The sequence below is a fragment of the Toxotes jaculatrix genome, chromosome 4 (genome assembly GCF_017976425.1).
Source record: "Toxotes jaculatrix isolate fToxJac2 chromosome 4, fToxJac2.pri, whole genome shotgun sequence".
In the NCBI taxonomy this organism is placed as follows: Eukaryota; Metazoa; Chordata; class Actinopteri; family Toxotidae; genus Toxotes; species Toxotes jaculatrix.
This window is the reverse complement of record NC_054397.1, coordinates 18619642-18640197: the sequence shown is the minus strand read 5'-3', so window position 1 is coordinate 18640197 and position 20556 is coordinate 18619642. Positions and strand designations below refer to the sequence as shown.

Sequence of the window (20556 nt, the reverse complement as noted above, 5' to 3'; positions counted from 1 at the left end):
ATTGTGGAAATATTATTTTCAAGCTTTATTTATCCCATAAACAAAAATTCAACCCAAAAAAGGTGAACTATCTAACAAAACACAGTCAAGCAGTAAAATATCAGAAAACTCTAAACAGAAGAAAAGAACAGGGACACACAAAGACTGTGAGTGGCAGTCCTCACCCCCCTTTAGCTTTCAGTTTCTTATTGTCTTACAAATGTTTACATCCATAATTACCCCTTGCTGAACAACAGCACTGACCAAAGAGTAAAAAACAAAGCAGTGATACTGTATGAAATAACATTAAATGGGTTGTATAACCCATTAACATGCTGTCAGACTTCATTTTTATTTATGTATTTATGTATTATTATTATTATTATTATTGTTTTAATCTCTGAGTGTCAGTATCAGGTACAGTTGTTCACATGAAGGAAATATGGATGTACGAACAGTTTTACCTTCAAGTCTGCAACTGATAGTTTATCCATTTGCTTTCAGCAGGAAATACAGATCCATTTCATCTTGAGCCATCAAAAAGACTAACAAGAGTCCAGACCATTGCTGGGGATTTTGACTGGAGACAGCAAAGGTTTTAGCTCTAGTTCCTGCTTAGACAGTAGTAAACCCTTCTTTTTTCCCCTCATTGTGCTGTTAGAAGTACTGCCGAACATACAGAAGCGTTTATCATTGCCAGCATATAGTTGGTTGTTGGAGACCTGCCACAGGTAACAAACATTTTGAAACTGCAAATTGTCTGTTTCCCATTTCCTTCTTTAAATAAAATGCATCTGTAAAACCTGACAGCTGTGAAGACATTAGAGGTTCCCTGTGTTTTTAAATCTGTGTCTGACTGAAATACTCCAAACCTGGATTGAGGCGTTCATGTGAAACCTGTAATAAACAGTAAATCAACAGTACCAACCATTTCATATTAAAACACACTTAATTTTTAGCTCCAGTAAATAAAAATAAACAAACACAAAAATCAACAAACCAGACCTGGTTGAAAGTGTAGCAGAAATACATTCAAATACTTGTCGGTTATTAACAAAATGGTGTTTGTTGGATGTTTTATAGTGGGTTCATAGAATATCTGATTTCAGTGAATAAAACTTGAATTGGTGGATATTGTAACAGTGTAATGTGTAATTAGAGTGTACATTTTCATTTACAGCAACATGCTTTACACTTGTTATTAACATTATCCAGCACAATCGATCCAAGTTATAGTAGTAAGTAGTAAAGTAGTAAGCAGTCAAGCATCTGAATGGATTCTGACTCTTTCCCAGGTCTGTCACAAATAAATATATCCTGTATATAGCAACAAATCTCACAGTACCCAGGTTTATAAATCTGTCTGTTACTGAAGAATCTGCATTGCTACTGAGGACAGCGAGTCACAAAAATACTGTTTGGACCGAATAGGAAAAAAAAGTCTATAACATCAGATTTTCATGACCTGGTTAAAATGTGACATTACAGTATTACTCATTGTTTTGTTTTTATTTTGTCGGTCAAATTAAAACGGGCCGTTGTCTTTAGTGTGTAATTTGTAGAAAATACCTTGTATGCCGACCTTGAAACAGCATCCGAAACTGTTGGGAACAACAGTAATGACAGCACAATCATTTACAGCATAATAATAATAATAATGATAATTCATTCAACTCAATAGGAAAAGGGGTTGCTAAAAGTGGCCCATCACCTTTCAAATCGGCCCTCACTCAAAACCAAACTTCCCCCCCTTTTACTGTACAATCCAGACACTTCATGAGATTTTAAAGGATTCAAGATGACAGAGTAAGCTATGGCTGGCAGCCTAGAACCCAGGTCAAAATACAGATTCAGAGCACAAAAAACATTGTACCAATCTGACTTTTTGCATGCACTGAAAGCTCAGGACACTGCATTGGATCCTCTAATATCTATTAAAAAAGTCTAGAAAACAAAAAGTTTTTCTCCAAACCCTAAACAGCTGAACCTGACGTGGTGGTCATGGTCCTCTGGGTACGTTGTGAGGCTGAAGAGGGTTTACGAGACCAGGTTCCGGAAAAATGATGGGGCTCGAGGGGGAACAGGAAATTGAAGGATAACCCTGGTTTCTACACATTCGTCCGACACTTAGGGAAGATTGGTCCTCCCTCAAGCCTTCTCTTTCTTACTATAGATGGAGAGGAGGATGGAGGGGCCCAGGAAGAAGAGAAGAAAGAATAAAAGATGAAGAGGAAAGAAAGGTGAAAGGATGAGGGAAGAGGAGGAAGGGAGGGAGACAAGGAGAAGAAGAAAAATTAGAGAAACAGGTTCATCATCATCACAATCTTTAGTTAAAGCAGAGCAAGGTTGGCCTGCCTTATTTACTTCACATAGAGCAAAAAGAGAGGCAACCGAAAGCAGCAGAAAAGATCAAAGTTACAGCAACTTTACTACAAGTGGATGAAAAGGAAATGAGACAATGCAGGTCCAATAAAAATACCAGATCAGGGGAGCAGGAAGTTCCGGAGAGTAAAAAGATGCAGATGGCAGATGGACACAGATAAAGTCCATGAAGGATTCTGCAGATTCACAGTACAGCCAAAAGAAGAGAGAGCTCCCAGAAACTGCTACGGCAAGCAAAAAGGGACAGTTTCATCCAGAACAATCAGATTTCACACTCAGACAGAAGAGGCATACAGTGGATGTTGTTCAGGCATCAGTGTCTTGCGCATATAGCTGCACTTTAAACCTGTGCTTGCCTCTGTTCTGCATTTTTATGTCCATTTTGCAAACTTAATCTTATCTGTACTTTTTTGTTTTTTTTGCATTTCAAAAGTACATTATTTTAGTCTTGCAATAATTTATGTGAGTTTACTTTTGCTGAGAAAAAGGAAAGTGATCTATGATTTTTTTTTTGTGATATGTTATGTTTTCGATATAGTAGACATCAAAATTTCCCCATTTGTTGCCTCATTGAACTGAATTTGAGCAACTCCCTGGTTCGACTACTCCCTTAAAGAAGAGCAGCTGCTCTCTTTCCTCTCAATTCCCCGTCTGTCTCGCTATAGCACTATCAAATAAAGGCACAAAAATGCCCCAAAAAGAAATCTGACAACAGCGGGGACCAAAGAGCAACAGCTAAATTTGGGAGGCACTGTCATTGGCCCTCGCAAAGAGATAACTAGAAGAGGAAAAGAAGCAAAGTGACGATAGGTGCTGTGAAGAAGCAACATAAACTCCAATGGAGTATGACAGGAGGTGGCAGCAGATCTGGTGGTCTGGAAAAGAACTAGGAGACGTTGGCAGAAGAAAGGTAAGGCTTAGCGGTCAAACGGTGCTGTTTTTTTTTTTTTTTTTTTTTTTTTTTTACTTAGTCTTGGACTTGAACTTTTTCCCGAAGGCTCTCTCCAGCTCAGGGACAGACAGAGTGAGGGTGAAGGAGCCGTCCGACTCTGACCTGACGACCCGGGCTTAAAGATGATGGGGGAGGAAAAATTAACCACAAATGATGACAAATACACTCAACTTCAAATGGTTTGTGACACCATACAAGCAGACTATGGAAATATCAGAAACAAAAGAAACCATAACCTGAACACATAATGATCATAATCCTCCATGTAATCCTAGTCCTGTAAAAACCTCTGGTTGAGGAGAACACAATCAAAATGGCAACAGTTAACGCACTTATCCTCATCCTGTAACCTAAAACTAATTATCATAGAAGGTTCAAGAGCAAACACATGGACACACACACATTTAAAAACACTGAACAGGTTATTGTTTAAGTTCAAGAACCACTTGCCTTTACTCAGGCAAGAATACAAGCAAAGAGGACACGACGGACAGTCAGTGTTGCATGGTTTTAGAGAAAGGCATCTCACAAAATCTGACATGACACCAGCTTGTTGACACTAATGAATCTGCGTCGGAACACTTTTTGTGCAGCGCTCTTGCAACTAATCCAAAACCAAACATAAATACTAACTAACTCAGCTCCTCTGTTTTTTTATATTGTGTGTAAAATGAAAACATTTAATGAAATTAAATCTGCAAATATAACACTAACCTAAATATCTAGTGCCATGTGCACGAAACATTTCCTCCATTAGTTTCCTCTTGTCCTCTCTCCCATGCAAACAGTCTTTTCTTAGTGCTGATGTCATAACTTAGGAAGGCAGTGTTTTGATTGGCTGGGGCTTCCTAGCCGATGATATCACTCTTGATTCTTCTATTAGAGTCTGATTAAAGTAGAGCTCAAGGAGATATAGTGAAGATAGAGTGTCAGCGCTGACGCACGTAACAACGAGCCCTGCCAAATGCAATACTACTGAAAGACTGTGTTAGTTATGTAACTGACTAAAGCATAGTGAGTTAAATCAATCATCAAATACAGTATGTACCTGAAATGTTATCAGTTTTGAGTTCAACCCAAGGACTTTTGTCATGTCCCCTGTTCTGTTGTTCTATATGTGTGTGTTCATAAGCCTCAAAGCTGCATCTGCGCTATCAAATGCATGTGTGTGTGTGTCTGTAACCCACCCAGGTCGTTGTTGTTCATCATGGCGTTAGAGCCTCGGAGGCGTGGGCCCTGCTGGGTGAAATGGTAGCCGAACTTCAACAGCGTGGTGTTTTTCTCCAGCATGCTGGCTATCTCCATTTCCACCTTGTTGCCTAGCGGTTGACTCTGGAGTTTGGAAAAAGAGCGTGTGAGGGATGGAGGAGGTGAGATAGGAAGAGATGGATTAAAAGTGGGTAAAAAAAAAAAAAGTAAAAGGTTTGTAGTAGAGAGATGGGAGCGTTAGAAAAAAGGGAAAAATAAAAGACAAAAGAGACAAGGACGAGTCTACAGAAAACAGGCTGATCTGATAACGGAGGATGAAGCGGCAGTGGGTGACCTGTTTTTACAATTTCCATTTTATATCATTTCAGTTAATCAATCAATGGAGACAAATGGCAAAGACATAACAGATAAAGGTGAGAGATGAAAAAATGAGTCATTCAACAAGCTGAAATAACAGGCGAGCAGTGAGTCACGGATGTATGACTACGCAGTGTGACACATCACAGTGCAATCCAGGAGCATTAGACTGAAGTGGCAAAGATGGTGCCTGTGTGCACTACCTGACACACATACCCACACACATAGTTTTGTGCATGGTAAGTGTGCATGAGTCTGCAAGTACTCTAAGCAAGTGGGTTGCATGTGTGCGCGTTTCTGTGTTGGTACCTGATTGTCTATCTTGAGCTCCAGTAGCGTGCTGTTATTCTGCAGTGACTCTATGAGGGCCAGGATTCCAGTCCCTGTGATGAAGTTGGACTCAACATTCAGGCTCTTCAGCGTCGTGTTCACCTTCAGCATCTCTGCCAGGGCCTGAGGAAACACGCAGCACATGATGAAGCTTAATTCGCTCATTGCTTTGCAGCCATTTGTTCTATAATCCTGCACCTGGTTCATTCAGAATAAGGGATACATCACCATCTCTGTGAGACTCAGTGATGCATATGTGTTATTAGATAGTAAAAAAAAAGTGGGAAGTGGTAAAGGGATTATATGCAACACAAGTTATTATTTATATTTATGAAAATATGATCTAAAATACAATATATGACCAGTTGAGAAAGTAACATTTTGGAGGCAAAAAAGAAAATTTGAACTGAAGTATAAAGATACTTGAATCTTTTTTTTTTTTTTTTTTTTTTTTTCTTTTAAAAGACAGAGTTGGAGTTTCAGAACAGCATAACACACAAATGGTTTATTTTTAGAAACACTGCTGCCCATAACTCGATCAATCTAATTAAAACCACCAAACACATTTAACTTGGCTAATCTAGATCTTCTATTTCAGACAGATGGAGCAAAACAATGTTACAGCTGTGACTTACAAACGCTACGGGGTCATTGCTTCTGGTTCCTACGATACTGAACCTCTCCACCACAGTGTTCTTCATCAGAGCCTCAGCGTACGCCTTCAGAGTCGGGATGGGGATGTTCTGTGTACAGAAAAGCACAGCACCAAAATACCACAGTTCAGTAAATGCTCTGTTTCATTTACTATTTATGCTCAGCTCCAAAAAAACAAAACAAAAAACCAACAACATTAAATGTATGTTCTTCATGCAAAATCCAAAATTTGTCATAACAGAAGCATTACTTCATTTGGTTCATGAAAAGCCTTATGTGTCAGTATATTCATATTTTCAAATATATTATTTGATTTAAATATGAAATATATATATAAATAAAATTAAAATATGAAAACTACATTTTGTGCACCAAAGTTAGATTGTTTCTGCTTTTGAAAGATACATGTCACCAAACATGATATTACTTTTTATTAAGTTTGGCTTGTTCAAGTTTAAGAAGTAGAAAAAATTATTAGGGACAGACTTTCTACTTGAATAAATTTTAGCTGAAACAGAATATCCAAAAAAAAAAAAAAAAAAAAAAAAAAATCAAATCCTGGTGATACTGAATTTAGAAATAAAGCATTAAGCTCATATCCTCTCTTGTTATCCTCATATAATGTGTGTAATATTCACACACACAAACACACGCTCTTACCCTAATGTTGTTGAGGTTGACTTCAACTAGGTCAGGGTCGTTCCTCTTCACTCTCAAAAGGGTCTCTTCTACATCGGTGGAGTTGGGCTCCTCATCAGGGACTGGTTTATACTGGGTGCACTGGATCACACCTGGGATACAACACAATCACACTGTTTTGGTAGAGCAGCAGACTGCAGAGAGACAGAACCTCTCTGCTCAAGGTCTAATCTGAGTAAATCTTAGTCCTTAAAATGTACGTGTGTGATCTTTTCCCCACTTGACACATGTCTTCATTAAGAATGTAAGTCTGCCAATTTCTAAACGTACTTCACTGAACGTTATAAACAGCATCAACTGGATAGCTGATTGCTCGAGAGTCTGTTAACACATCTGCCCACAGTGCTTGCCAAACAAAGCATAGCATTCTATACTATTCATGAAAGTAAAATATTTTTCCCCACAGTCAGTGATCACAGTACTACTGAGCAGAATACTGCTCTTGGTTATGAGGATCTCTGCTGTATTAGAAGTGAACCTTCTCAGGGCACGTCATCTTTAACTTACAAAATCCCTAAAATACATTTTAACTTTTTTTTTTTTAGTTTATCTTCTGATGTATCAACAGTTTTCTTTTACGTATAAGTATTAGACAGCAAATAAGGTTGTAAGATTCAGTAAGTTACAAACATGGACCAGCCATTTGGTCAGAGCGTATTATTTTTTCAAGAAAATGAGCTAAACAACAACAATATGAGGAACCAACAAAAGAATTTACACTAGTTTGCAAAACTGTCCAATTTACACTATGTAATATCATGAATTTCCCTTCAAACATGCAGTATAAACATTTTGTATGTACTGTCTTGTACTCAGCTTTGAAAACAAAGCGAATGACAATGCCAGCAGGTGATTCAGTTCAGTTCACAGCTGATTCTCTTTTTGTGAGATGGTCATATTTGGAAGTGAGATACTCTGACTCTGACTGTTTAGAGCTTAAGGAGAATCTATAGGACGAGCCACCATTCAAGATAAACAATGGTTCATTAAGGTTTACGTGTGGGTGTGTGTGCGGGCATATGTATGTGTCACTGTGTGATGACCGGGGATGAAAGTAATTTCAGAATCCAATCGTTTACACTGTGAAGTGTAAGAAAGATACACATATGAATGATGTTCCTGCAGGATCTATAGGACAATGTATGAGTGTCTGTATACACTTAGTTTTATCTGCTTATTTACTTTTTAATGTGTGTAACTGTATTTGTGCACAAATTAAGTGCAAAAAAAAAAAAAGAAAAAAGACTGAGCCTTTTATCTTTGGTAAAATAAACCAACATTCTGCCAAGATGAGATCATTTCACTGGATTTCAATCCAAGTCAACTTCAACATTTTTCCAGAATGAGGTGATATTTTTTCTTTAAACCAGCCATGTGATCTGCTGTACTTCAAGGTACTTTTACTTGTTTCTTGAAAATCCCCGCACCACAATCCCTGTGTTTGAATCAAGTGAAGTGACAGCTCATGCAGCAGACAGATTTTGCCAAATCAAGACACAGTAACAAACAGTACGTTTTGGTACATGTGTGCAAGTGTGTGTGTGTGTGTGTTTTATGTACTGTTGAGGCCTTGTTTGTTGACTATGGTGCTGCTGGCCAGGGCTTCGTAGTACTGCTGGTTACTCATCAGGGTGTGCATGCCCAGGATGGCTGAAAGAGAGAAAGGAGACGGAGTGAGGACGGAGAGAACAAAGGAAATGAATGAAGGGTCAGAAAAGAAAGAGAGACAGAGAAGCTCCATACAGTGGACCACCATGCTAATACAGACAGCACGAAAGCACCTGCAGCGCTGCAAGCAAGTCAAGCCTGACACTCCTGGTGTCAACAATCAAGCAGTCATATGCTGTAAGGTTTCAAGTGCAGTAGTTTAATAGGAAATATGTACCAGCTTTGGTTTTGCGGCCATACCTGAGCTAAATTGCTAAATGTGAACACATTTTGTAAAAATGGCTTTCATAACATTACTATACCATAACTTGCATTTTACGGTCTTAAAACCCTGGTATTATTATTATTATTAATGACTTTCAGACCTCATCACTCTTACCTGCAGTGTATAAATCATGGAGTGATTTACCATGAAGACCATTTATAGTGTATGTTGTCAGTCATGGACACATCATGGCAACAGACTTAAGGTTTGTACATGCAGCAAAATATTTGCCACAGTAATGAAATTTGCCATGCATCACACAGACTCTGTGATACTCCTGTGTAATGCATGTATGGTTACTGACATCTGTCTGGCTGTGAGTTTGAGCTGCACTGGTTTTGCCAAATGTCTGTTTAACACAAGCCAACAACGTGAACATGACAGAGGACTAGAATCATTTCATGCAAACACTTTGTGCAGTCCACGGATACCCTGGATGGTGTTCAGCTAGCGAACAGAGAGATCCAGCAGGAATGGAGGAGGTGGAGAAGATGGAGGGACTGATGGGGAGATGAAGGGGAAGGGTGGAGGGAAGGTGGAAGGAGTGCCAGAGGAGATGGAGAAGAGTTAAAGTGAGGAAAAGTTGATTGACAAGGGCTAGTTAAAGGTGAGATGGTGTGCTGAGACTGATTAGTGATAATGTGCAGGAGATGAAGGTGAAGAAATAATCAGACACCTGCATTTTAGGAAATTCAACACTACAAATTGTTCAGTCTCATTCAGAGGCTTTGTGTTTTCTGTTCATTTTAGTTTTTCAATATTTCTTTTTAGAAAATAAACATGATAAAAACAAATGAAACAAACAAAAAAGCTAAATCAAAAAACTGTAATGTTCATTTTTCTTTCTGGTGTGTGAAAGATAAAATCCTGGTAAAAATCAGTTATAGCTGATCCACATTTTTGTGTATACATGGTGAAAGTCAGAGGAAACCAATAAGCCTCAGGCTTTTAGCAAACGTGTCTGTGAGGAGATGTATGTGAAGGCGTGAGTGTGTGTGTTACCTGCAATATCACACAGTTCAGCATCAGTAGCACTAGCTAGGGCTTCTTCTAGCTCTGGCTCCAGAGTCACGCTCTCTATGATAGGGTCCACCCTCTTTTTAGGCACCCAGGCTTTCCCTACAACATAATTCAATAGATTATTCATTAGATTTAACATTACAAAATACTACTATTAGCACCCTCATCTTAGCTAATGACATTTGCTCAGGTCGGTCGGGTGGAGCCTTGCTAGAATTTACATGAAGTCACCTAAGCCCATGTACTAATAAGGTATCCAGCTCTAGCAGCTGCAAGTATAAGTCAATCGTAATTGCGACTCAGATGTTGACATTAACACTTTTTACGAGTCAGAAATGAATGTGGCATCAGTGCTAACCAGACACAGTTCAGTTGGTACGAAGACAGTATATCTAACCATGATAGAAAAATTATTGTTGTGACCTTTCACCTTCACATAGGCAAATTTTTTTTTCCTGAGTAATCAGAAGGAATTACAAAGACAACAAAGGCCACTAACTTGTTAAAGAGCTCATATTGAAATACATCAGTATGTGCTGAAAATGGAAATGTCAAACTAAGGTGAAATATCACAAAGAGATGAAAGGCAGATGTCAGTCCTGTTACCCAAACCAGCTCTCTTACATAACAGCTGAGGCGTCTGAGGTGAGTATCCCTTCCTGTCACACCTGACCACCGGCTGTCGTCACTATGCCTGACTGAAAAGATCCAGAGTTTTGTGTCTTTTCTGGATGTTACTAACTTACTTTCCCCACCTGTAGTTTTACAAACGTTTATAAATAAATGTCTGGGGTTTTTTAAGTGCACAAGACAGACTGCAGCAGCAAGGCCGTAACACCAGCAAAGAAGATCATGATGAAAGTGACAGCAAGGAGACCTTCTAGAGTTTCGCATAGGGATGTCTGGTATCTCTCACCATCCATCACACACCTCTGTGTCCACACTAGACTGGTGCTGGCTTACTGACAAGCTTGCTGAGGGGTGGTCTTTTTGAACCAATCATCCATTAGGAAATAAAAAAAAAATGATTGTACTCATAAACACCTCAGATTTCCATCAATTTATAATTTTTTCTCTCTCGGGAGTAAGAGAGTCTACCCTCTCCTCAGCTCACATACTTGGATAACTCAGTTACCTTTAACATTCATGGAAAACAAACAGCGTTGACATTCAATGTTCTTGTCATTTGTTCCCTGCATAAAAAAAACAATGTTTTGAGCCAGACAAAGCCACCTTTTTATCTAAGCAGATTCACTATGAGAAAACAAGTTCTCACCTCTCTTCTCCCCCGTGAAGGGCACTAGGTCTTCTCTGTCAGGATGCTCTTTGGCTTGTTTCTCCAGATGAGCCAGGAGGTTATCTCTCTGAAACGTTCCTGTCGGAGCTTTCTTAGTCTGGTCCTTCTGCCGCAACCCAGCTGGCAACAAAGCATTCTGGACAGGAATTTACATAATTTAAAAGGGCTAGGGGGTAATTGGAATAATACCTTGCAACTGCAGTGCAGAACAGTAAAGAACAAACTAGTCAAGGATTTCTTTCTTGTTACAGCAATAATACTGAATAAAACAGAAATCTCAATCATATTTCTCCCCAACATCATGACCGCAGTCTTTCTGAGCAGCATTCCGACTGGCATGAGGAACAAATTCTGTGTGAAGTCTGATTTCACGTGGTTTGTGGTGACGTTAATGAAAGAGACCTTTCTTGGTTGGAGTAAATCTTTAACCTTCTTTATTCTTAAGATTTAACAGTTAAAGATTCTTGAAACTTAGGAAACCAGTAACTTACTGTACTGCTATACATTAAAAATGATGTGATGCGATATGATGCAATGAGTTCTCTATATTTATCTATGAAAATAAGAAGTAATAAGACAATACAATTACCAAACAAAGTAGTCCAAGATAGTCCAAGGTAAATTAGTAATAATGAGGCTTAAAATAAACTTGTTCAAAAATCATTTTTCATATATGTTGCAGGTGTTCATTAACAATACCATTAAAAGAAGAATTCATGCCAGAATTCATGTGATATCATCTATTGAATAACTTTTTAGGAGAGAGACAACAAAGATACAACTAAAGGATTACAGTTTTAGAGCAAAGTGAGATAGACACAGAGATGTTGGTGCAGAATCTCTGCTCTGGTTAATGTAATTCCCACATCTGTTCCTATCTCTACTCACAGACCAGCACAGGACCAAGACATTTCCCAGAGCTGTGCTGCACACCAAGTTATTTTCAATCAACCAATCTCTTCAAAGTGCTACTTATAGCTTCATATCTTATCCGTTCTCTCAGCACTTAAAGGCCTCTCTCTCCTCATAGCTCCATGTCTCTCTCACTCTTATTCATCTGCCTTCACCCTCTCTCTCATTTAATCAGAAGATTCCAAAAAAAACCCAAACCAAAACAAAACACAATACAAACAAAGCAGCAGATAAACAAAAAAAACTTTCTCCCACACTGTTGCTCTCATTCAGCTCATCCAGTAGTGGTCCATAAACGTCCATGTGACTTACAGTAGTATTTATAGTAAAGCCAAGGGTATATCACACCATCACTGCCAAGCTTTTTATGTCACACAGTTGTATCAGCTGTAGATAACTGGGCTCTTACACTCAGGCACAGCATGTTGCATGACTCTGTCTTTCCCTCCTGTCCTTTCTAACTGTACTTCCTCCTCTACCTTTTCCCTGTAATTCCAGTCATCTACGAGAACATGCCTGTAACATGTTCAGAACCTGCAATAACCGATTTTGGTGGCAGCAAAAAAAAGTTGAGAACACAACACAGTTGGTTATTTACACATGCAGCGGGTGTAGCTGGGCAGGTTGGTAGTGAAAGTGAGAATAATGAGAAAACAGTAAACAATGAACAGAAAGAGGGTACAACTGTTAGTAATAATGTTATTTTTGCAGCTTTAAGTTATGTGAGAGAGTGAAAAATGACAAAATTGTCACTTTCCGTGATATTAAGAAATGTTACCAGTAATCTGAGCCTACCTATGATTTGCATTAATCTATTCTGAACTAAAACCAGACTTTAGAGCTGCAATCTAAACATGTAACTAATCTCAGCTTTCAAGTGAGAGCCACAAGGATGTGACCATGGTGTCTCAGTGAAAGTAAACAGTCCAAGCTGTAGAGCTAAGCACATGACTGTGACACAGTCACAGTACTGTATGTACTAAAACACAAAATGTTCTCTAGATGATTGACAATACATTAATCTCTCTGCACCCACAGTGCAGCTGGCAGACATGTTGTTGTATTTTTTTTGTCTAATATGGTGGAGCTTTTTCAGTGGCTTACTGGAACTGATGTGGGAAGCCTTGCTGGGAAGGTTACACTGCGCTTCAAAGAAAATGGGCACTTTACTGTTGTGTAACAGGTTACCCTCATAAACAGGCACAAACATGCACTGTTTTCTTCTGTCTACGTCATGGAGTCCCTCCGGTCATCCAGTAATGGCATCAGTCTCATACACACACACACACACATATATACACACACACACACACACACACAGAGTCCTGCAGATTATACCCTTCCAGTCATCCCCTTGGCACTGAGGGAGAATCCAGTCTCTTTATGAGCAGTTCAACATTCATCTGAAAGCTACTACAGCTGCTGTCACCACCCCCACCCATGATGCACCAAAGCTGGTGGTGGATGAATCAAATGTTGAACTTCATACGTCATAAAAATCAACAGAAACTACAAACAAGTATAACTGTTGCAGTGTACCACGACACACCACGTGGCCTTCCGTTGAAAAAAAAAAGAGAGATACTGACTAAATGTGACAGAATCAGTCACATATCTCTGTTTGCTTAGTTTCACATAGCTTTAATAACCAAAGTTAAAAAATGCTAACTGCTAACTGCCAGTTTTGCATTTTTGCTCAATTAAAGGCTTAAACAACAAATATATCATCAGAATTTTGTTGATTTTCTATCAAGCCCTAAAATATATATATACTGTATGTGTGTGTATATGTATGTACTGTACAAATCTCCAACTGTTTAAATTCTATTTTATGTTAATGTGCTGTCTCTTACTTTTACTGAGGCAATCACTTATTACTCTTTCATTCCAGCTCTTACAGTTCTGGCCAAATAATTGTACGCCCTCAAACAACAGTTTTAAAGTTTCTACAACTGGATAATTGTGACAGTTTTATTTGGATGTAACCTTTCTCTCTGTATCTTTGTCATAGATAAATTGTACGATACTGTAAAAAATATATGGCTTGAGCCAAAGACTGTGGGTCATCATACAAACTCCATACATCATCGTTAGTTTGATAACAGTGAATATGAGAAAATAAACTCTAACCAGTCTAATGGTCACATTGCACAGTAACACTAACTGCATGTTAGTAGGCTCTGGAATAGCTGGTTTTGCCCACACAGCATTCAAAGCACAGTCCATCAGCTGCCCCTGAACTAACACTATTTACATTATAGCTGTTTACTCGTGCGTATGTTGAAGGGCATTAAAATGTTTCGCACGTAACACAGTTTGACTGGCTAGAAACAGCTAACATCAATTCAAATGAAAACACAAGGACATGCAGCTGTAGTAATGTACAGTGTGCTACAGTATATTACAACATGGGGGCTTTATTAAGCCTGTATGACCCCATAACTCTCCTCTGACACCAACACAGTGACAGGAACAGCTTCTTATGGACGTTATATTATAAACTCACATCAGGATCCAGCTCCTCTAATTCATCCTCTAACCGCTGCAGCTCCTCGTCTGAGAGTTTCTTCAGCAGCTCGTCCTCATCTATGTCCCTGTACTTCTCCATCTCCTTCTTCAACACCGACATGATGGACAGCTCACCTGGAAACATGGTTTAAGACACTTCAGCATGACATGCATACAAACTCTTCCAAGAAGCACTGATACACAAAGTTAAAACTGTCACCACCGACATCAAATATCAGCAATGCTAAATGGTGAGCTTCAGGTACAACATGATTTTACCCCATTAAAACAAAAAAAAAAACAAAACACTATATATTTTGTCCAACTTTCATCTAATTTCTGGCAGTGAGAGTTTGCTTTCACAGTATGTTACTATATCAACCTTAAATTTAAATGTCTTGTACTTGATATTGTACTTGTACTTGTAGGTGATATATTTAGCAATTAACTTTTTAATTAACAATTTACTTCTATCATTATCTTTTGTCTTGTATTCTCTTTGAAAGGTTTAGATTTCTGGGATGTGTCTGAGGTATGAGTTTCAGCATTGCAGAGGTAAGTTTATACTATACAAACACAAAGAAGGGATTTGAGAGGTATTCCAATGGTTGCCTTACCTTTCCAACCCCTCCACGCGAAAGACAAAACGTAGATCCGGAGCCTGGAAGACCCTGGGGTTTGAGACAAAATGATATCTGTGGATGGAGACAACTAGTAAGAACACAGCAATAAAATTAATGGTGGAATAACAGTGTTTAAAGGGTCCACTGGCAAAAGACAGAAAGGCAGATATACACGGAGCAATCGTCAGTCGAGGCTGCTCTTTCTCGTAAAAACTTGACTGCACTCACCTCAATGACCCCCCCAGCTCAGGGGCAAAATAACAGCAAAGGCAGCCAAGTGCCTGTAGCGCTCCTGGGAAACAGAGAGAGACCTGGAGGAGGCAGGAGCAGAGAGTGAAGAGAGATTAATAGGTTTCAGAATTAGAAGGCAATAGATACTCCAAGTCAGCTGAGGACAGAGAAATAAAACATCATATTCCACTGCTTGTTTTCCTTTTTCTTCTTTTTTTCTTCCCTCAGTCTCCGCTTCTTCCTAGAGTAACTGACAGGATAGCAACAGAAGCAAGGAAAAGAAGATCTTGTTGTAAACAGTGTTTTTCTTTTTTTTTTTTTTTATGTCAGGCCATAAAACCTGTTTTGCAGTTTTTAGTAGCTCCTTGTTGAACTTTGTTACTTTTTAAATGCTTGTGGTAGAATGTAACCTTTACAGACCATCTGAGGCTGTTTTCACTGCAGATGCAATGAAGATTATTTTTTTCTGTTTCACATTCCTCTAATATTCAAATTGCACGTGGCAGAGTTTGGCCAGCTGGTAGAAGAGTAATGTCGAGAACCAAGTCAAATGGATTTGCATTTTCAAACCTAACTAAAGCAGGAAAAAAGTGACAGATTGTTGTAGGTTGGTCATCTGGCCTACGTTTAGGGATAACCCTGGTTTAGAGGCCATAATTGCATTGTATATTGACTGAATCCTTGCTGTAATAAAAACAGTTGTGTTGGTTCTAGTATGAAAATGGACACACGCCTGTTCTGTTTGATTGGTTGGCTTGGTACGTCCTTTGAGTGATATAGAAAGTGTTGTGAAAATGTTTCTCATAAGTAAAAAAGGCAAAAAGCATCTGAAGTCACTACCAGTAACAATTAGGCAAAGGATAAACTGCCAATCGGCAAAGTTTTCACCTGTTCACTTGTCATTTTGTCTGTCTAAACTAATGCTCCATTTCCTCCCAGTATTATATCCTGTTGCTGACCTACCTGCTATGAAGCAGTGTCAGAATGCAGCTCTGCTTTTCCTCTCAAAGCACTCTGCAGAAAAGGATAAAGGTCAACTCCGGATAAACCAAATATCTTGTGCAGAAATGTGTTTTTCTCATGCTTTCTTTCTCAGTTGGCAGCGTGGAGAAACTCTAGATCTGTTTGTCTCACTCTAACTCTCTATATGGCAGGACAGAGTCTTGGCTGTGGGATTAGATGACTGATGATGGGTGAGCTGTAGCGGAACATTTGTGGGTCACAACACCAAATGCTCGGCATACGTGCTGCCGCTACAGCCTGGTTCCTTAAAACTCCGGGTCAGGGTTTGAGACTTGGTGGTGAGCTGCTGCTGATAGACCCCCACATGACAAGACTAATAATAACTTTACTGAACCTGGATGTAATGAACTCAAATTAGGCAGAAAAGGGTTGAGATGGAGTTTTGATAAAAAAAAAACAAAAACAAAAAAAAAACACCAAAAAAAAAACCAAAGTGCGAGATATTCAGCATTCAAGGGGTACAGATTTGAGCTCTTTTTGATCTTAAGTATGTCAGCAAGTGTGTTTTGGCTAACCTCCTAAAAAGTAGGGTCAAGTGTGCCGTTCTTTTGTTCTGCTTTCTCTAAGCTCCATGACAAGACAAGTTTCCAAAACCAAAGATGAAGAACTGGGCTGAACTCCAAATAATGCTGCAAGTCTGCTGGAAGACACCGACCTGCTCTGATGATATCAAACAGACCCGCGCTTGTATTTATAACATTTCTACAAGCTTCTGCTTCATTAGAGGACGTTCACTGGGCAGAAAGAAAGAACAAGCAGAGATGACCTGAGTCTGAATGTACCCTATGAAGTCATAAACACTTGACTTGACCCTTGCCCTCTAAACCAGGCCTGTCCAGTGCTCAAGCCTCTAAGAATAGCAGCACTGATGCAGGACCATTAATCAAGTCAGATGAGTGTAAAACCTTGAAAGTGATGTTACATGGCAACTGCTCTCACATGAGCAAGGCCTTTCTCACGGTAAAATTAAAAATAAAGTATCGCAACTCTAATATCTGTTCTACACCACAAAAAGGTACGATGCTATGCTTTAACAGGGATTTCTTTCTAAATCTTTAAGTGTGATTTTAAGCATATACACTGATGTAGCTGCGATTTTTTTCAGCCACATAAATCTCTGTGAAACTCACACACGCTCTCGGAGTGGCCAAAAACTCTTACAGCAAATAAATCAGCCCATAAAACACAGTGAGAGCACAGCAGTGGACTTCCTGCTAAATGTCTTCAAACAGCTTACACTGCCATGAACAAATTACATGGTAAGTAGTGCGTGAACATTTAGTGTAAAATTTCTTTAGCTTGGTATGTAGCTGTCATCTCTGAGCCAATGTTAAACTCAGTTAACATATGAGTTTAACCCCGATGGTCCGACACTATCCTTCACAGATTTGTATGCTGTGAAGGATAGTGTACTAACAAATAAGTTTTTTACAGATTCCGACATGAATAAAAACGTAATCAGTGCTACAAACTCCAGATCCCTCTTCTAAACAGACGCAAACTGCAGGTTTTAAGGTGGACCAGGAGATAAACAGTGGGCCAGTTAATCTTTTTTTGACTGGAATTCTGATATCTGTATACTGTTTAAAATGCTTTCACAAGACTGCAGTTGTTAGAACTGCACAGGTCTCTGAAATGGCACAGTAGGAAACAGCTGAGAGGCAACTGTCCTGCTCTCCTATCTGCCACATGTCTTAATGCATGTGGCAGAGACAGGCTGCAGGACAGTGTGTGCATGTTTTCTTCTGTGACAGTAGTAAGGGTGGCCAGTTACACGGTAGATTTAAGTTTAGCATTAGAACAGAGCATAGATGATTACTACATCAATTAGTACACAATACAGTGTCTCCATCTTCTGTCATATTGAGTTGTAACCATATGTGTTACATTATATAGTTGAGTCATCATCAAATAGTCATAAAAATGAATAACGAGAGGTTATAGAATTTTTTTAAATGAAAACTGACATTAAAGTGTCCTTCATTTTTCTGAGGACACTAAATCCATCACAAGGTTACCGTGTTGTTATAGTCTCTACTTCAGGGACCAGTATGGAGTCGTATATCTGGGGCCTAGCAGCTCACTTGCTGCCCCGGACCTGAGGTCAGGCCATTTGTGCATTCTGCAGAGGTCAAAATGTCATAATGTTTTACCACACGTCTCGGCGCTTAACAAGAGCGTTGTTTCAGTTTAGCTGCTGATATGAATGCATGGGTTCATGTTTTAGATGGTGAAACTCTGTGTAACACTGAGACTTGCACAGAGTGAGATGAACAAAAAGATGCAACAACAGAGCATGCAGGGCTATGCTAAACAAAACTGAGAGGAAAACTAACGAACAAAGGTCACGCAGCTCCATATGCTCTACTGTGATGTATGTAGGTCACAGAAGAACTGACAACCAGCATATCAGCAGCCTCTCACAGCACTTGTTGACTGAAATCCCGATTATGCAAGATGATGACAATACTTCAGATTTTACATTTAACAGTGATTTTGTTAAGCCAAGGTGACGCATTTTAGGTAATCGGCTCAAATATGTCATGTCAGTAGACAATTAAATATAAATATTTTTGTTAGATTTGACATTTAACTCAAAGTTTCTAGGGGCTGCAAGAGGTAAGAGTAAAACCTGAGGATTATACTAATAATCATTACATTAAGTTATGATCACTGGTATCAAATTAGTCACAAAGAAGAAAATTCACACATAACTTGTGTCCAGGAGTTCAAAGTTAGGACTGTTGCAGAATACCTGCTCAGGGTTCTGGTTTTAGGGGTTGCAGAGTGTCACTACTTTAAGCGGAAGCCTTCAAGTCAAACTTTCTCCAACAGGAAGGAAAACACTGAAATTAAAAGAAAAAAAAAAAAAAAAAACCCTTTTACTGAATTTCCCTGAAAAATCCCCCCCCCCCCCCCCCCTTTATTCTCAACGACCTCACGGAAATTTAATGTTCTCCAAATAATGTTAAAACTGTTGCCGTGCCAATTATTTGAAGAAAGCTATGTGATCTCCACTAATTTGACTGTGCAGTATAATTTTTGCATATATTTCCGTACCTCCTCCAGCGCTATTTATAGCCGGACGGTCCCGCTGGGTGACAGCAACGAATACTTTGACCAGATATGGTTTCCTTCAGAGCCGCCTAGAGTCGCACTGCGAAGTCCGCTCTGCTGCAAGCGCGCAACCCGGGAAACCGCCAAGAAGTCCGCTAGACGACACCGTCCATGACCCGCAGATAATCCCGAATTCAGCAGATTTCAGCGTGTTCCTGAACTTTCCTCCCCCCGTCCCTGCCCGTCTCTCGGTTTGCAGAGGTTGAATCCCATCTCCCGCAAAGGGCAAAGTAAACTTATGGGGAGAGATCCTCCCCCTCCTCCTCCCCCCACCCCCCACATACACGGCTGCCCTGTCACTCCAGTGATGTCATGAAGCGGAGCTGAGTCCATTATCGGACACAGTCATTCTTTTTCACTTAGTCCAATGAATGATAAAGCTTTATGTTTTGGTGACAAGTCTACTTTGTAATTTTAGTTTGAATTGGTTGACCTTGCTTATGGTTAAGGTTTGTTTCGGGACTGCCAGGATGTCAAATGCAGTGGTGGAAGTACTCAGATCCTTTACTTAACAAAGTAAAAGTCCTGCATTCAAACATAAAAATATAATCATATTTTACATTACAGATTCCGAATACTAGTGCATTTATGTATACAACATTACAGTTGTAGATGAATCTACTTTTAAACCTTTTTTATTTCTTTTGAAAAGCTAGGTAATTTAGTCCTGTGGTTCCCAAGCTAGGGATCGAGCCCCTTCCAAAGGGTCACAAGATAAGTTGGGGGGGTCTAAGATAACTAATGGGTTACGAAAGAAGAAAACCCAAAGTTCTGGTGAACTGATCTGTATTCAACTTTAGGGCTTTCCTCTAATGTTTGCTTTTTACTTAAATGAAACCATAAGGGCAGTTAAGAGGGGAAATCTCTCATTGTTTTAGCTGCTAACAACTCAAAGACATTGAAAACATGACAAGGGGCCCATCCAGACAGCTTCTTTTTGTAAAGGGATACATACCATAAAGGATGGGAACCACTAGTTTAATGGTAAACAACACAATTTATGTATCTATATTTTTTTATGTAAAATCTTAATATAAAAAGGAACCAGTAACTCCAACTGCCAAATAAATGTAGTGGAATAAAAAGTAATTTTTTTCCTGCCGAAATGTTATGGAGTAGATGAGGAAGACAGCCTAAAATGGAAATACTGCCTGTATTAATGCTGCAGCCCACATCCCAATATTAATTTATCCAGCAGATATGAGCATATCACTGTGTGTTTGTTTCACATTTAGCATTTCCGTCAATTTGAGCTGCTCTCTCAGGATGAGCGACCAGAGAAATAAAAATGTTTGAGGAGAGGTATCTTTTGTTATCCTGCCACATGGGA

General features: G+C 39.2%; 1 protein-coding gene across 4 annotated transcripts; it reads right to left on the bottom strand.

The window, feature by feature from the left end:
* Nucleotide 1: 1 nt before the first annotated feature.
* tmod1 (tropomodulin 1) lies at nucleotides 2-19457 on the bottom strand. 4 transcript variants are annotated; one of them, XM_041035983.1, is made up of 13 exons: nucleotides 19170-19457; nucleotides 15084-15166; nucleotides 14850-14927; nucleotides 14231-14367; nucleotides 10792-10948; nucleotides 9498-9614; nucleotides 8123-8212; nucleotides 6524-6654; nucleotides 5845-5952; nucleotides 5189-5332; nucleotides 4501-4645; nucleotides 3329-3428; nucleotides 2-2146 (listed from the first exon to the last, which is right to left on the bottom strand). In XM_041035983.1, the coding sequence occupies exons 4-13, from the start codon at nucleotides 14351-14353 to the stop codon at nucleotides 2128-2130; spliced, it is 1134 nt and encodes a 377-aa protein (XP_040891917.1). In that variant the 5' UTR covers nucleotides 14354-14367; nucleotides 14850-14927; nucleotides 15084-15166; nucleotides 19170-19457; the 3' UTR covers nucleotides 2-2127. The 4 variants fall into 4 exon arrangements, with proteins under 4 accessions (XP_040891917.1, XP_040891919.1, XP_040891918.1 ...); XM_041035985.1 differs by having other exon boundaries at nucleotides 14850-14903; XM_041035984.1 differs by lacking the exon at nucleotides 19170-19457 and adding an exon at nucleotides 16050-16340.
* Between the last annotated feature and the right edge of the window lie 1099 nt (nucleotides 19458-20556).

Excerpts from the sequence above, each read along its gene's own strand:
- tmod1 (XM_041035983.1), bottom strand. The coding sequence starts at position 14,353 with ATGTCGGTGTTGAAGAAGGAGATGGAGAAGTACAGGGACATAGATGAG. Across the intron at positions 9,615-10,791 it reads CTTCACGGGGGAGAAGAGAG|GGAAAGCCTGGGTGCCTAAA; the intron begins GTGAGAACTTGT and ends ATTATGTTGTAG. Across the intron at positions 8,213-9,497 it reads TGAACTGTGTGATATTGCAG|CCATCCTGGGCATGCACACC; the intron begins GTAACACACACA and ends TCTCTCTTTCAG.